Here is an 18,214-nt window from a genome sequence, read left to right as displayed (position 1 = left end):
ACCATCCATTTTGTAATCTTTACAAATACAAACCACTACCACTGTGTCTCCACAAGTGCAAATTTTGTGAAAAAATGTTTAACTCTGATTTCAATAGTTACTGTTATTATTATGCAGTTGTTAGGGAGTATAGGCCTACAGGCTTTACATAGAGCAGGTAGAACACTAATGCTACCTTCTTTTTTATTAATTGCCATAGTGTGTCCATTATCATTAGAAAAATTGATTGAATTACAATGCCTGTCCTTGTAAACTGTGTTGGATAATTAGAATGATAGCATCATGGAAAGATAGTGCACGCAGATCCAGTGGGTGATATGCCTACATTGTACACAGTGTAGCTTCTCTGGAAAACTAAAATAACTCGTTGGCCGGCTGGCAGAAGGGCGTTAGCGCGCAAGCGACTTCAAAACTACTTTTCGAATTATTCGCATTTAAATATTTTTTTTATATTTTCTTTCCGAAAATTGGTTTAAATTTTAAAACTTTAAAGACTGATAAACTATAAAAGTTTGAGGCGATATTAATAGTTTCTGCTTAACGCTTCATATTTTACATGAAATTCGAGCAAACGTCGTTCTGACAGCCAGGCGACGAACTGTTTTGGAAGGTCAAAACGAGTTTAGAAATTATAATGAAAAATAGAGGCCACATTTTTTTTCTCGTTTGGAGCTTTTATTGAAATTGAGAAAAATGTAAAAATGGTAAGAAAATATATGAAAATAGGAGAGATTTGTGTATTACAAATTGATAGTGAGCGGAAATGGTTCTGTACAAATTGTTACTATATCCCAACAGTGTTAAATGTTTATCTGTTGACAAAGATTTCAAGATTTTCAAGATTTATTAATTCCATTCAATAAAAAAACATATACATGTATTAATAGAAAGAAATACAAGTTATACAAATATCAGAAGGTCACAAAGTGATGAAACATTTTTCATAATACAGCCAAGAAATCTTCATCAAGACAAATGAAATGATTTATTGAAATTAAGCATCTGCTCTTCATCTCCTATGAACAGAACTTGAGATGGTTGCTAGGCAGCTGCAGCACCATCTCTAAGGAGAGAAAAGAAAAAAATAAGAAAGAAAGATTTCAGATGTGTTGAGAAAGGGAAAAGTATTGACTTTCCAACACAATATTGCATTTCTTTGTTTGCCAATGCCAAACAAGAGTGAGCGAAATTTCTGATGTCAGTTTTAGAATCTAAGACGTCTTGCATGTTGGAGCCCTTTTCATATGTAGTATTTACTCTGGCAATATGCCCCATTTATACGATAACACTGAATGCTTTTATGAAATAGCCTACTGTGGGTATATTATACAGGAAATACTCTTGAGGTGTATAAATCCTGCTGCCCTGTGTTTACAATAGACACATTGCGCGTGAGTTGGACAGCTTGAACGCAACTTTTCGATACAGAGTTTGTTCTTTATTCTTCGCTCGCTAATGGAGTGTAACCAATGTTCATGCATGACTTGCGGTCACTAGACCCGTGCAAAGATTTTCACTTCTGAGCCGAAAATCCATTGTGTACTCAAAATATGAATGCACTGGGTATGATTTCCGTGTGCTATTTGTACAGCTGATCGAGAAATGATTGTAGAAGAAAAGAATCAATTTGTCATAATCGTTTTGTATTGGAAAGCTGCTGGTTTCTGCATGGTTTTTGCCTATGTTTCTTTACTTCTTTGACTTTTGATATACATTGTTCTATATTCATTCAATCAGAATTGATTTCATTAGAGTTTGTTTGAAAACTGCTGGTTTGTGCATGATATTTACCTGAGTTTCTATACACATTTGACTTCAGATATAGCTTGTTTTATGCACATTTAAGCGGGGAAAAAATGTCCTTAGATTTACATTTAGCAATGCATCTGTCATAATGATCAAGGGAGATTTTAGGCTTTAATGGGTATGGCTCTTACCCTAAAAAGAACCACTAAAAATAGCCAGTAAAAACACACCTTTACACTCTCCTGTATACATCGTGTCTGATGTTTTATATTCTGGTCCATCCATACTATACCGGTATGTTCAATGTATGCCATGTAAATTCTCTTGTGCAATCTGCATATTGATTATACACACATTTATTCATTTTACACAATTTCTTGTTTTCAAACAACCCCACCCCAAAAGATAAACCCATACCTGTATTTGATAGTTTCACCTCCTTGCTCCCCCCCCCCTGTATCACCTCTTGCTCCCCCACCTGTATCACCCCGCATCTCACCAAAGGAAGTGCCCCTTTGATTCTCTCACTGTATTAGTTCACATGCCCCAGTCTCTCTGATCCATTATGGTATGCCTATCACCGTTTCTTTTTCTCTACCTCTGTACTTTGGGGAGGCTAAATTCAATCTATTATTCCTAAAGTGGGCCAACTCAACTCTGATTTGAACTGTTCCGCGTCGAACCGGAATGACATCAGAAATGTTTTAACCTTTCCCTTTCCCCCCACATCAATGAAATCTCAAATGTTTTAACCCTTCCCTCTTCCCACATGTCTCACATAATTTATGTTTAATTTAGATCCAAGAATGAGTCTTCTTTTTCGTCTTATTCTTTGGAAATTGAGAAAGGGGTTACCGCCAAGATGTTGTATGTGCTTCCTTATCCCACTGAAAGAAGGCTTGATTCCCAGGCTTCCCCATTTTCCATCATTTTCCCCTCTTCCTCTCCTTTTCCCCTTTTCCTCTCCTTTCTGCCCCTTTTCCACTCTTCGTCCTTCTTTTTCCCTCCATCTCCTCTTCCCTTCCAAAGCCTACGGTCCCTTCTCCTCCCTTCCTTTCCCCTGAACTTCCTCTCACTTTTTCTCCCCCTCTCCTTACCATTCTCTCCTTCCGCTCTTTCCTCCATTCCACTCCATGTTCCCTCTTCTCCCCTCTTCTCCCTCCCTTCTTTCCTTCCTTCTGTCCTTCCTGCTTTCATTCCTTTTTTTCTTCCTTCTGTCCTCCTCGCTTCCCTTCCTCCCAGTCCATCCTTCCCCCCTTTCATTTTTCTCCCCTTCCCTTCCTTTCCATTCCCCTACATTTCCCCTTCTTACCCTCTTTCTACTTTCCCCCTCCTACCCTTTTTCCTCTTCCCCCCTTTTTCCTCTTCCCCCCATCCCCCTTCTCTGCCTGTCATTCTCCTGACCTTTCCTCATCCCACATTGCAGGTGCTCCTATTCACAGTTTCTCTGTGTTGACCTCCCCCTGTACTTTAGCCACACTTTGACTGCAGGGGGTCTGATCTAATAGAGTCTTTACACTACTATCCCTATACACCATGTTATTGCTCACTAGACAATTCTAAAAAGCAGGTACATTTATGTAAGGCTCTTCGGCCTTTCCTCTCCTTTCTAGGGTTTTGGCAATTATTACAAAACAGAATTTGATTTCCCGTACTATAAGCCCCTGTTGGCATGGCAACCGCCTCCGGTCCTTTCCACCCACACAGCTTATCCAGGGAAGTCATCCCATGTTGTGAATCTGAGAAAGTGTGACAGTTGGATAAAAAAACAAATGTATCCTCGTTCTATCTCACCTTGCTCCCATATTAAAGAGAAGGTTGAGTTCTGGGAAGATCGAGGTAACAAATAATTTGTGAGCGTTATCATTCTTATTATGCAAGTGTGGAAGAACATCAGATAAGACATGTTCCCTGAAAAGCATGGCTCTTCAAATGCCTTTATATTCTAAATATGTCATGTATATCGTAAAACTTGGGGGGGGGGGGGGGTAGGTTTTTTACGCCACGTGTTCGTGTAGTCCCATATATATATCCTTCTGTGTACAGTGATTGTAACTTTACCAAGACTTGGCCAAATTTCTTATCATTTTGATGATTCCAGAGCCTTGCAGTACACACAAATACTTATATACTAGATGATCAACCTTTTCTGATAGATTCCACACCGTTTCTTTCACAATGCAATCGCATGACCAGAACTCAACCTTATCTTTAAGTCAGGAGCTTTGTCTCCAGAATCCTCGGTGGGTTGTTCGAACAGAATCTCTGGCGGTACGTAGATGTAAGACTTTTACAACAAAAAACCTTGGCTCAAAATGGACGGCCTTGTTCATCGTCCTAATATCAATCCTGAATAATTGTCTCTATTGTCCATACTCTAATACAGTACATGTGTAGAGATCACACTTTGAAGAAATTGATTTTATACCAACTATGTAATTGTATTTCCAAATTTATTTTTGGGTGGCTCCCCCTTTGGCTTTCCTATGGGATGACAAATGCTTGTCATCTTTGTAATTTGTGATATATCCATTTTTTCTGTTGAGAATTTTTTCCTGTGTTCTTGCACAGTCTTTTACTGTTATCGTATGGACTTCACCCCTCCCCTCCCCTCATTCTTTAACTCTCTAGCCCTTCTTACCCTCTCGCTTCCAGTTCCCACTGGGGTTTCATCCAAATTTTAAATGTTGATGAAAATCCTGCTGAAGAAGACGACACCCTTTCTGCCCACACATTGCCCTTTAACAAATGAGGGTAGAACCCAACATGACCAAAAAAGTGTCTTACTCTATTAAGTAAAAGGTTATCCATTAAGGGAAATTTAAAAATAGTAAAAGTACTAATAAATCTGGACGTATATAGCGCTTAATATAGAAAACCGTCTCTATTAGAGCGCATTACAGACATTACTATTACCCCTGTCAACATATTCATTCACCCACACAATGTGCACAATTTCCACTCCCTGGGGAGTATTCCTACCATATGGTCACTGTGAGGCCAATTTCTGTCACAAAGGCTTTCGTCGTCCTGCCCGGTCCCCACTTATCTCTTGGGTATGGAGTGGCAAAGGTAGATTAACGTCTTTTACCAACTCTCCTTCCAACAGTCTCCAACTCTGCACCCAAGTTAAAAGGTTACCAATGAACTTCAAAGGGGTACTTTGTGCACCCTTACTTTGGACCTACACATGTAAGGAGTAGTTTTGGAGGGCCAACTCTTAGAAATCTACATATGTACTTGTAACCATCTTCTTGTGTACTCATACTGTACACCCAAGGAGTACTTTTTGGGAGGGCTAACTCTTGGGACTTTTACCCTCTTCTTCCAACAGTTTGCAGGTACCGAACCCTGGAACCCGATGAAAAGTATACCCCAGAACTAGTAGACGTTCCAGAGTCTGGGGCCTTTAAGCCTCAGTTTGCCACAGTGATGAAAATTACCGGTTTGTACTCCCCTACAAACTTATATATTAAACAAGCTTTCCTTTCACTGTGTGTGCCTCTTCACTGCCTATTTGTGTGTCTAATATACAGTGTATAACCATTTACAAAATAACAAAACAAAATAAAAATCAACAAAAGGTCATTGCTTTGTTTTCAGCCGTAATGCTTGTTCTAAACTACAGAGAAAACAAGTTGTTTAATGTTTTCTGTATCACTTTGGATGCTATCTTGGAATGTCATGTACAGTGAAGTCAGTCTTCATGTAAAATGGAATTGTGAGTGGTGCCAGCTTTGGATTAAACTCTGTCTCTTTTTGTAATTGGTACATGTTTTTTTTTAATTTTTAGTGCTGTGCTTTAAATGGTGGTGGAAAATTGAAATGCCTTGTTAACATTCTGCATCAACGCAAAGTGCTATTAGAGAAATTCATCCTGCAAAATTGATATCTATTGAAAAGAATTGTATGCAGTGGTTTCAGATATGTATATTTTCACCATCTCTGTCACAACTAATTTGATGCTATAACCACAAAATATTGATCTGATGCTAATGCTTGTTGGGTAATGATTGCTTCTATACCACACTGAATGCATATGGTAATGGTCACATGGCATTGCTTTCATGCAGCTCATTTCATATTAAACACATTACAAAATCATCCACATGTTTATGTCTATTATACAAGATTTCTGATTGCAGCATGCATAATTTTCATACATGATGTTCCTATTTGAATACTGAACATTGTAAGCACTGAGAAACTGTAGTATAAAAACCGCTCGATGAGGGACACAAACATCGAAGCAGTAGGTATAGGCCAGTGGTCTTAGTTACGGTTCATTAAATACATGCTTTCATGCTGCCTATTTCATATTATATACATATTTAAACAAAATAATAAAAAAATCCACATGTTTATGTCTATTACAATGTATACAAGATTTCTGATTGCAACATGCATAATTTTCATACATGATGTTCCTATTTTGAATACTGATAGTACCGTGAATGTGTGTGAGAGAAGCCGACAGCTTGGAAGGGTTGCAGTATAACATAGTAGTACTGTACGTGTCAGTACGGTGAAACTGGTATAAGACTGCTCCATGGTGGACACGAAAAAACGAAGCAGTATTTATTGGCCGGCTGTCTTCATACAGGTTTCTACAGTGTGTCTATGACACACGGTCTTTGTAGGCAGGTGGTAGTTGCAGCAGGTTAGACTGCTTGTTTCAAATTGTAGTGCACATTTTAAAGTAATTGCTATTCAGCTACTGTACATATATACCTGGTAAGTCATGCAACACCAGAAGACTAGATTCAGAAAGAAACATAGCTATAATTCATTAAAATAGATTAATGGAATTGGAACTAGATGACAGTTTATTAGAGGTTTGCTGTGAAACATGACTGCAGTGTATGATGCCTCAAGATGGGAGTAAAAAATTAGCACTGGTCTACATAGTTATGCATCAATAATGATTAGTATTGATGTGACGTATTAGGATGGTAGAAATAGCCAGAGAGAGAGAGAGGGAGAGGGAAGGGGGGGGGAATAGATAGATAGAGAGAGAGAGAGAGAGAGAGAGAGAGAGGAAGATCTAGACGGGTAGAGAGAGGAAGATCTAGACAGGTAGAGAGAGGGAGAGAGAGAGAGAGAGATAGATAGATAGATAGATAGAGATAGATAGATAGATAGATAGATAGAGAGAGAGAGAGAGAGAGACAGAGAGAGCCAGAGAGAGCCAGAGAGAGCCAGAGAGAGCAAGAGAGTGAAAATTAGAGAAAGAGACATGCTTGAATTCAGCAATTATCACCTGCAATATTTTAGATATTTTAGACATAGAACGACGCAGAGAGAGAGAGAGAGAGAGAGAGGGGGGGGGGGCAGCCGAGTCTAAGAGAGAAAGGGACGTGCGCTCTCAGAAATCACTAGCAATATTTCAGATAGACACAAGGCCCATACAATCCATCAATCCTGTTTCCAACCTTGGAATCTCATTTGCCTACAGATGCTATTAACCTGTTCGGACTAAAGGCAATTTATACGAAACTCATTACAAAGCGAAAGGGGCCTCATACACACTAGAGTGATATCATCGTATAAAGAAACCAATTTTGAAGAGGTTATTAGACATTATGACAGCTGGCTAGTCATCTGTGCACACTCACGACGAGCCCTTTAGACGGTTTCTATTGAGACTACTTTCAGACTCGAACTGGACCCTGATCCTGTAGATAATTTTTTCATTCAAAATGATGCTAAATGTTTCAGTTTACCACGTTCCAACGCACAACTTTCAGTCTAGAATCATAGTAGTTACTTATAAAGCAATATTATTCTTGTATAGCCAATTAGCCATATTATTCTCGTATAGCCATATTATTCTCGTATAGCAATATTATTCTTGTATAGCGATATTATTTTCGTATAGTGATATTATTCTCGTATAGTGATACAATTAATTCTTGTAGTCTAAATGGGGGGAGGGAGTAACGCTTTTTGCTGTGCGTTTGATAATCACTCTAATGGTACATTGTACCTACTAGTACTACCTTCATGGTAGATGCGCAGATACATTAAATTTGTAAGCGTACACGGTAGACCTATTTATAGCGTATTAACATGCTTGTCCGCTATTATGCTTGTTACCCCAATTGTGAATTGATGTAGGAATAAATCAAGAATGCAAATTTATTTGTAAAAGAGTGTGTGATAAATACCAATGTTCAGGCATCTGTCCTCATTACCAAGTCCCTCTGAGAGGACTTAAAGCAGTCGGTCCCCTGGTTGCTTACTTTAATACGAGCAATCACATGCTTTCTTAGCAGTCGGGTAAAACAAACCAACCGACCAACCAAACTGCCAGAAGGATGTTAACTCTACTATACCGTATGTAAAGAGCTGTCCATTAATGTCTTACTGGCTATCGACAGATGAAATATATACATGTATATCTCTCTCTCTCTGTGATCGATGAGATCGCAAATCTCTAATGGAATCGTTGCAAGTGGCATGAGATTGTAATACGAGGATATTGATTGCTCAAGCCGGTAAATTGCATGAATGATTGATTTGATGAGACTTTGCTTTTCCTGGGAACATACCTACCTCAAAAAACAAAGGAATCGTAAGGGAGTATGAAAAGGAAAAAGAAATTGAAGATTGATCTTTTTGATTACACAAGAGGATGCATCTTGCACCGAGGATATATCAAACTGCGTACCAATTTATTTTAGTGATTTAGAAGTGTTGTGGAATGGAATAATGCTGGGCAATAGATATTGAGACCAACATCTAAATCTAATACAGAATTATTTGTTTTTTGGTCTACGGAAGGGAGTTAGCATAATGGCGTTCTCGCATTTCAAGGATTAAGTTGTAATTCCTGCCAGGTACCCATTTACCTCACTTGGGTCGAGTGTGGCAAATGTAGATCAATGTCTTGCGAAAGGATATTACAGGCTGCAGCGGGACTCGAACCATGGACCCTCTGATCCACAGTCCAGTCACATATCCACTAGACCATGGCACCTCCAGGGAAAAAATTAATATTTATTTTTCTGGGGCTACTTTTCAAGCTTGCCTGCATGAAATTAACACTCTAAAATTTGTTTTGAATTGAACTCTATGCACATTTACAGGGGCTCTATTCTGATTTTCGGGGGCTCTTTTGGGCATTTCTGGGGCTATTTCGCCCTGAGCCCCCCCCCCCCCCCGTGTATTTTTTTCACTGGACACCTCTCTGTATAGTTGATATGTAGGAGGAAACACTTGGGTAGATGTACAATGTAGCTTGATGTAGATAGTGCAGTGACTGTTGATATCACCCTTATAGTCTGTATCCAAATAAGGAAACACTGCCTCTATGGCTTTCTATAGATCATAAATCATGAACCCAAATGAGGTCAGATGAGTGCGCATGGACTGCATCATTTTTAACGAGGTTGCTATTAGCTTTCAGCTTTCATAAAACAGTTTCCATTTTATCGCTCTCCAATTAAATTTGGTTCATCGCTTTTAAAGGCATTGTTTGATAATGTTCCAGTTTTACATATCTGAGATGCTTGGCCCTACTTGTTATCAGCGTCTGTGATATTGTGTAATATTGAAGCCCTAATAAAATTGCTCTTCAAAATGATCAAGAAGTGCCTCAAAAAAGTAAGAACTTTTGAGTGAAAGTTTTCACCAAACTCATTTTCCCAAATAGACTGTAGTTTTATAAAAACGTAAGGAAAACGGTTTTAGAAATTTTGAATTCCAATCATAAATATCTTGATAATCAAACAGGCGATTGGCTTGTAAAAAGTTATGGGATTCATTTCTGACTTGAGGTTTATAATTATAATTGCAGCATCAGCTAAATCAAGGATTTTTGTTTAGAATCCGAGGCAAAGTTACATATTCCCTTTAAATTTTGTTCATTGCTTTTGATAGTGAGTTCCTTTTTTGTGATCATTTCTAAAATTTTAGGTAGAGGTAAATCACGTATTTCTGATTAATTACATTTGTTTCCTTCTTAGGAGTAACAGGAGTGTTCTGTTTTGTAGCTATCTGTACTCCATGTTTTGTCAGAAATGTGGGCTTAAAGGTAAAGACCAGTTATGGTCATGCGATTGCATTGTGAAAGAAACGTTGTGGAATCGATCAGAAAAGGTTGATCATCTAGCATCTAGCACCTGCAAGGTTCTGGAATCATCAAAATGATAAGAAATTTTTGCCCATTCTTCGTAAAGTTACAAGCACTATACACAGAAAGATGTATATGGGACTACCCTATATCTCTCACAGACCATGAGAGAAACAAATTTACCAAATATATGAATTAGTAGGCGGTTTCCCGGCAAATTTGTATCATCATGTATTAGTCAAAACATATTCTTTCACATGATTGGTAATGAGAGCTTCCATTTCATTTTTTTAAATTGGGGCGTTTCCAAAACTGGTCTTTACCTTTAAGAAAGTAGTGAAAAAGTGGTACATGTAGACTGCCAACTTTATTTTCCATAGGTACAATGTAAATTTGCACAAAGATAGTCCAGTTTTAAAATGTAATTAACATGACATGCATATGGCTGTTTACATGGTCAGTTTCTCATCACGAGAGATACATTTCACGAAATAGACGAGTGCAATGTCAATATATAATTCAAAGCATATCTAATAAGCCTCAGCCAGTGTATTGGCCAGTGTGCTGGCCTGTTTTCATCAGCTCAAGTTTGCCAAATAACCTGCTATTTTAACTGTCCCGATCGCAAATGATACAGCTAGTTAGCGTTTTCATCAGCCCGCATTTGCAATTAGCGGGATATTTGGTCGAGAAAATATCCCAAGAAATCTTGGTCTTGTTTCCAAAATATCCCGCTATTTGGGAAATAGCGGGCTAATTTGCACCCGTCCGAGCTAGTTTGCGATGAACGTATCGGTCTGGTGAGGACGCAATTTTGAGCTTTGGGATAACATCCGTCGTCTGAAAATAGCGGGTTATTTGGCAAACTCAAGCAGATGAAGACATGCCTTACGTACATACATGTACATCCCTCCTTGCTCCTACTTCCAAGTGTCACGCACCCCAATGGCCCTTCTATTGATTATTCATCATAACCTGCGACCGTCCGACCGGGGAGGGAAACGTGAGCTCGCTGACCAAACACGGAAAGTCAGCGATATGATTTTGAGAGGAATCCAAATCAAATCTGGTTTCTTTACCAATTTTGAGTCCCTAGGAATATTGGATGCTCCCTATATGTATATGGCCTCGTTTACACGTGATTCAGTGAAATGGCTGAAAATTATTTGACAAAAAGACCATGGCAAAAGAAAAATGACAAAAGCCAGTGAATTCGTGAGCTACCTGACCGAACACGGAAAGTCAGCGATATGATTTTGAGAGGAATCCAAATCAAATCCAGTTCCTTTACCAATCTCGAGTCACTAGGAATATATGGCCTTGCTTACACGTGATTCAGTAAAATGCCTCATAATTATTTGAAAAAAGACCATGGCAAAAAAATTCAAAAATTACATAACCCAGGGCTTTCAATCACTATTTTTGTTTCCTACCTGGAGTTGGCATTGAAACCTTAATAGTTTGTAATGCAGCGGCCCTTTGTAGAGATTTCTAAATATCCGTCTTGCACTTGTGGCTTTGTCAGAATAAATCGCAAGAATGAATACAAAGTTAAAATTTGACAATATAATAAAAATTACAAAAAAGAATAAGCTAGCATAAGGAACAAAACAAGGATAAGTGATCACGCTCTGGATTTTTTGTGTTGTTGCGCCCAGTAACGGTTTTTTACAACCCCACTTGCGATTTCCTTACGTGCACATTATAGTTTAGGTTTGGTCCGGTTTACCGAATCAAGTGTGAATGAGGCGTACCTGAGCAGTGGTAATCTAGCCTGGTCCTCTGCGGAAACCAAGTGATTGACAGGCAGATATTATGGCCATATTTGTTTTTACGGCTAAGCAGTTTAAAGAATGTGCTCCAAGCGCTGATGATGATGATACGATAGCGAGGGGCCACTCACACTGCTGGTGAGAACGCCCCAGTCTTTTGAAGGGAGCAAAGACGCTATTGTTACTTTATATCTGATTCAACGTTTTGAGAGCTATGGTGAGAACGCCCCAGTCTTTTGAAGGGAGCAAAGATGCTATTTGTTACCATATATCTGATTCAACGTTCTGAGAGATCTCTGTCATTCAGAGAGGATGATTCTTCTCCACATCTCTCTCTTGCAGTATGAAATTACATTTTCATATATTCCTTCCAGTGTATCAGTTTGATATGGTTCATTAACTTATTTTGCATTTACATGTATACCCAACGCAATACACAAAAAGGGGTAAATCATTAAAACAAAACAAAAAACTCTCTAAAACAAAGAAATGCATGATAGATTTTGAAGGCTTAATCAAAGAGGGGTGTGTATATAGCTTTCTTACATTTACATGTACATTTTAATCATTCTTAAATTTAAAATTCCTTTAATTTCAATCTCTGTTTCATACATTATTTTAGAGGTCGATGAGCTATTACGTATTGTCACACATAATTTGTTTTAATTTCATTGGTAAATTTCTTGGTCATTTCCATTAATTTTGGTGCAGGCCGTGATACAGTGATCATAAATATAATTCCATCTCGCCCTAGACGCAACGGTACATCTAATGTATGCCCCCTTGAGAATTGATTAGGGGCACATACTGTACATGCACTCTATGTCAGGAGGATGCTGAATACACAACACTCATTCAATCATCCCATCATTTCAATGATGCATGAATTCATCATAGACTCGAATAGAAGGTTTTACATCGTAGTCAGTGGCATAACTACTGGGAATAGAACTAAGGACAAAGATGGGCAAAGAAAAGGGGGGGGGGGAGGGGGGAATGATAGAGAAAAAGAGACAAAGGCAAAGAGAGAAGAAAATAAACGTGAAAGAACATGATAAGATTGCAACCAATCAGTGGCCATTGTAAATTCATGTTACATTTATGTAAAAGATCAATGCCCCCCCCCCTTCTAATGATAGCTACTGGACGAAAGCTTTGTAGCTTGAACTTTACAGAATATTATGCAGGAATAGAGGAAGAGGGTGTTTCATAAAGGTGTGCGTAAAGTTACGCATGACTTTACGAATGACTTGAATATGAAGAGCTAAATGGGATTCTCAAATCCTTTTAATTGCATAAGCTAAAGTTGAAATTTGAAATATACAGATGTAGATTAACCTTATGATTATTAACAAAACATTTTAATGCAAAGTGTGATTTTTTGGCGACAATTTAATTGAGATTATGGGAAATACAGTCACACTTTGTTAAAAAGTCAGGAAAAACGTTGGGCATCCCATTTGGGTCTTCATATTCAAATCATTTGTTAAATCATTCGTAACTTCAGGCACAGCTTAAAGATAAAGAGCAGTTATGGTCATGCGATTGCATTGTGAAAGAAACATTGTGGAATTGATCAGAAAAGGTTGATCATCCAGCATATAAGTATTGGTGTGTACTGCAAGGTTCTGGAATCATCAAAATGATTAGAAATTTGGCCCAGAATTCATAAAGTTACAAGCACTGTACACAGAAAGATGTATATGGGACTACGCACTCGTGCGCGACACGTGCGTTTAACTCTCACAGTCCAATAGATTTACTAATTTACCAAATATATCAATTAGTAGGCGGTTTCCCGGCAAATTTGTTATCATCATGTACGAGTCAAAACCTATTCTTTCACATGATTGGTAATAAGAGCTTCCATTTCATATTTTGAAATTGGGGCGTTTCCAATACTGGTCTTTAACCTTTAATGAAACACCCCCTGTACCTCCAGGGTCCCTTTGATTCCTCCTACTCTTGTACTTGACTTCTTCACCGTTTGTCGAGGGTAGGTCTCGGGCTTGGCTTGTGGGTTTGAAATCTTAGTGTGGGTTTTCAGACCTATTGATTTCAGTTTGGAGGGGTTTCCTCATCGATGTACATTTACTCGACTTAAAGTTGCTCAAGCGTGGGTACATAGTCTTTTGTGAAGTAGGCAACTTGGTGATCACTCCCGATCACTACATAACACTGAGCCAATAAGTATTACGCTCCCATGCTTAGGTACGTGTGCTGCCCTCTATATACCCACGCTTGAGCAACTTTAATATGTTATATATTAGGGATGCTAGTTTCCAGGCTATTGTTTGATTTTATTCCTAACATAGACATCCCACATCAGGCTTTTCCAAGCTCTAAGATTTGAAGAGGCCTCTGAGGCTCCTAGATGAAAGTCAACTGCATAGCTCCCAAGCATTCCTATTTTGGAGGAATGAATCCTACATTCTTGCCTACAAACTAGTGTTAGAAGAGCTTGGGTAATTGGTTCTAGTTCATTGTGACTGTGCCAGGTGGTCTGATGGCCTGGTGGTAGAGTTGCTGCCCGGCAAGCAGTAGATGCAGGTTCAAGTCCTGCTGGTTCCAAGATTTTTTTGACTTGTTTTTCAATACGGATCGATCTTATTTACTGAATGTAAGCCACAAATATGTTTAAATAAAACTAGTGTTAGTGGTTACTGTATGAAACCTACGTGTAGATTCCTCTCTTTTTCTGAAAACTTCTGTGTAAATAGTATTCAAGTAGACTGTATTCCTAATTTTGCCTAGAGACTGGAAAGGTTCATAAAATTTGCTGTGGAGGGTTAAATTGGCAGGTATGCAACTGGGTATCACTTACAACGTAGAGATAGTTGTAACATATTGCAATACTGCTGTGTTGTTCGTTGTGAAATTATTCATGAGGTCTTTTGTTCGAGACTATAGCACAGGTTGCAGTTTGGGAAACGGGAGTTATTCAAAATGGCAGGTTTTCCTGACGAAAAGTGGCAGCATTTCCTGCTGGCATAACGCTTGTCCTGGGAGTGGATATCGAGAGCGAATCTAGATAGAGACATTAACATGTATCCAAGAAAATGAAAAAAGGAGGGAAAAAGAACATTCCTATAGTTTTGATATAACTTTCACAATTAGCTCGAGATGTTTTGCTCAGCGCATAGTGCGAGTCTTCCGTATGGTGAAGACGCACCGGACAAATAGCGGGATATTTTGCAAACTATCCCAAGATATCTTGGGATGACAATCCGACCAAATATCCCTCTAATCGCTACTTCGGTCTGATGAAGACTCAAATTAGCTGGATAGTTTGCGATCGGGATAGTTCAAATAGCTGGATATTTGGCAGTCTCGAGATAGTGAAGACAGGCCTATTTGGTGGTTTGGCTCAATTTTTTATTCAGAGCCCTACAAAATATGCCTGGGGGGTGTTTCACAAAGATCCTAAGTAGAACTTAACACTAAATTGGACTTAAAAGTTATGGACAGCCATCGGAGCCTTAAAACGAAATATATTCAAAAGCAGAAATTCAAGTATTTTCGACTTTTTATAAATTCCACATCCAGAACATGAACTCTCCTTGATGATAGAAAATATGAATGATTTGAATCAACATTTTATGCCTTTCAAAATAACTTTTACAAAATATTTTCAAAGATGCTAATGGCTTTCCATAATTTTTAAGTCCAACTTAGAGATAAGTTCAACTTAGAATCTTTGTGAAACACCCCCCAGATGCATGAGTAGAATGGTCAAGAATTTATCCACACACTGCATCTATTTTTGTTGCATGGCTATATCGTTATTGATGCCAGGGATTTATGAAAAGGAAAACAAGTTTTAAAATCCTTAAGTTGGCAACAAGTTGAGAGATTCAAAATATTCAATTTAATTCATATTCAATTAAAAGTTGACTTACTGTTACAGGGTATTGAACGACATGTTTTGCAGCAACAAGCTGAATTGCACATGTATACAGTATATACAAGATCAAAATGAATATTAAGTAGGCCAGAGAAATTAATGATTGTGTTCAAGTGTACATACAGTGTATATAACTATCTAAAAAGTATTAGATTTCAATACATCTTGAATAATTATACACATATTAATATTATTACAATAATGCAAAAGATATAGGCCTACTTTACAAATAATAGGGACTTTAGATTCTGCACGACGAGAACGCGGACTGCCCTTTTAAGGCAATGTCACGTCACTGCCAGTGCCTTTAAAGGACATCACATTGCCTTAACAGGGCAGTCCACGTTCTCGTCGTGCAGAATCTAAAAGTCCCTAATTTGGATCATGTAGGCATTCAGTCTTATCTGCCTCAAGTGATATGGTCACTGGTCTAGAAAGTTGGCGTATGGTTTCCTTTTACAAGTGGTTTTCATAGAAGCCAACAATAACATTTATAGACTTGTAAAGGCACCCCCCCCCCCCCCCTTGAGAGATTGTAATATAATTATAATATAAATCTCAGATTCTTATGAAAAAAGGGCCCTGCATTTGATTCCATTACTACAGTGTATTTATTTCCTACTTATTTTTGCATCAAAGAAATATAATAAGATTGTGAGTAATTAATACAAGTGAAGTTAATAGTGAACATTCATATATTCGGCATCGTGAGTATGGATGCCTTAAAGGTACTATGTCCCTTTTGCAGCCAACCTCAAATTATGTAGAACTTTGCAGGAATTATGAATATGTCATGTATGTCCCATCTGTGAAATTTAAACGTTAGCAGTGTCCTCATATTCAAATTATGCAGGGAAACCCGTTTACTTGCTAGACTTCACTGTCAGACACTATTGAGTGACTGACTGGCTTTTTTTCTTCTTTGGTGATAACATACATGAAAAGAGTTGTAAAGGGTACATGAGCATTTGTCTACATCAATAACCCAGTTCTTGTGATGGCCAAGATTAAACTGATTGAATCTTTGCGCAGCATAAAACGTATGACCATTCGGTACAATGGTCTGAAAATCAAGACTATTACTTTTGGGCTCTATAGCCCTAAAGTCGATTTGACAACTGATAGTCGTTATTTTCCCACTTGAAGACATTTTCAAGCCCCACCTTTTTTAGGGAAGTTCTAATTAGTATTATCTTTCAAATGCAGTTGGAATTTAACTTTTTCATTTTTTTGGCCTGCAAATGGGACATAGTACCTTTAAGTTAGCTGTGTAAGTACTGCGTATGGTTTGTGTATGGAGTGTAACATGGTAGCACTGATGACTCAAACAAGTGCAAGGACACGTATTGTTTTGAAATCAGAATACAAATTTTCTCCCCTGATCATGCATAGTTCCAACATGATTCATACTCTACTTATGGTCGAATTGTGCCCCATAAAACTTGTAGCCTATTCAGACTACAGGGAAATATATACAGCTAACAACTGAATTATTCATACCTTATCAAGTACGGTACTGTAATTTCTTCTTTATTATGTGAAAAATTGATTTTTCCCAATTTAAGTTTCTTGAATAGTGTACATATTAAACTGGGCCAGAAGGGATTAGACCACACAGCGAGGTCACTGACAGGTGGCTATCTCATTAACTCAGCTCTCAACTAACATAAGAAAAAGAGGATCATGGGGGACCAACAGGCACCGATTGGGGAAGTTTTCTATATAGAGGGAGCAAGTAGCTACAAGTAGCTACAAGTAGGACAGTGGGGCTTTAAAGCTTTATCATCTAAAGTATTCAACCAAGGCCCTCAATTCAACCAGTTTACCTTTCATTCTTAAGTTGCGAAAAACACAAAAAACATCAAAATTACAAAGGGTATTTTAGACTAATTCAGAATGATTTAATTAATTATCGTATATACATGTAGCTGCCATTCTCATATACAGGTAGGTTATAAGTATACAATGAATTGTAGTCGTTAGGTTTATACTAAGTGAAAAACTGTTCTGATTAAAGATTTGTACAAAATAAATCAGAGATTTTCTCTAGATAATGAGTATTCTGCTTTTAGAACCAGATCGGTTCCAATCAAAGCAACTCTGATGAGACACCCACTTTTAAGCTGATATGAATAATGCATCATGAGCTATACTAGTTGTGTATTTCAGTTTGATACTTGCATCCACGTCTAGATTTCTTGTTTCATCCGTCTGTCTGCCTTCATAAATTTTATAATTTCCAATGTGAATAAAAGTAATGTAAATATTGTAAACGAAGACCCAAGTTTCACTATTTGAGATCCCACGTAATTAAACCAGAATATTCACTTTACCATTTTCTTTTCTCCTGCCTCCTGCGTTGTCTGCATGTTTCCCTTTTATTATTACCCTACATCTTTTCCTTTCTCTTCCCCACATATTTTGAACCCAAACAAATGACAATTTCCCCATTTTTCCATTAAAAAAAAATTGTAATAACCCCTCACCTACTTTACCTTCTGCTCGGCTCCTTCATTTGGCAGTCTTTATCTATTGACACATCGGAGGAATAATTCAGACAAGTTACCATGACAACCGGTGACACACAAGCTTCAATTTTAGACCGAGAATGGGGTGGAGTGTGCAATATGACCAGAATAGACATTGTAAATTTGGTTAGTTTGTAGCATGACCAAAATTGTCTTTTTATTTCCTGGAAGATGGCTTTGTCGCCCTCTT

At 38.0% G+C, this 18,214-nt stretch overlaps 1 protein-coding gene across 6 annotated transcripts in view; it reads left to right on the top strand.

Moving 5' to 3' along the window:
- The window catches only part of LOC586167 (ensconsin), a 100,094-nt gene that overhangs the window by 33,265 nt on the left and 48,615 nt on the right, over positions 1-18,214 (top strand). Inside the window, exon 3 of one of the 6 annotated variants that reach the window (XM_030994478.1) lies at positions 5,081-5,191. The exons of the other annotated variants lie outside the window; for them this stretch is intronic. Within the exon in view, the coding sequence (XP_030850338.1) occupies positions 5,081-5,191 (111 nt within the window). The remainder of the gene's footprint in view (positions 1-5,080; positions 5,192-18,214) is intronic. 6 annotated transcript variants of the gene reach the window in all.

This window comes from Strongylocentrotus purpuratus, unplaced genomic scaffold (assembly GCF_000002235.5).
Source record: "Strongylocentrotus purpuratus isolate Spur 01 unplaced genomic scaffold, Spur_5.0 spur5_scaffold_21, whole genome shotgun sequence".
Classification (NCBI taxonomy): domain Eukaryota; kingdom Metazoa; phylum Echinodermata; class Echinoidea; order Camarodonta; family Strongylocentrotidae; genus Strongylocentrotus; species Strongylocentrotus purpuratus.
The sequence above is the reverse complement of the archived record's forward strand: the minus strand, read 5'-3'. Positions and strand labels throughout refer to the sequence as shown.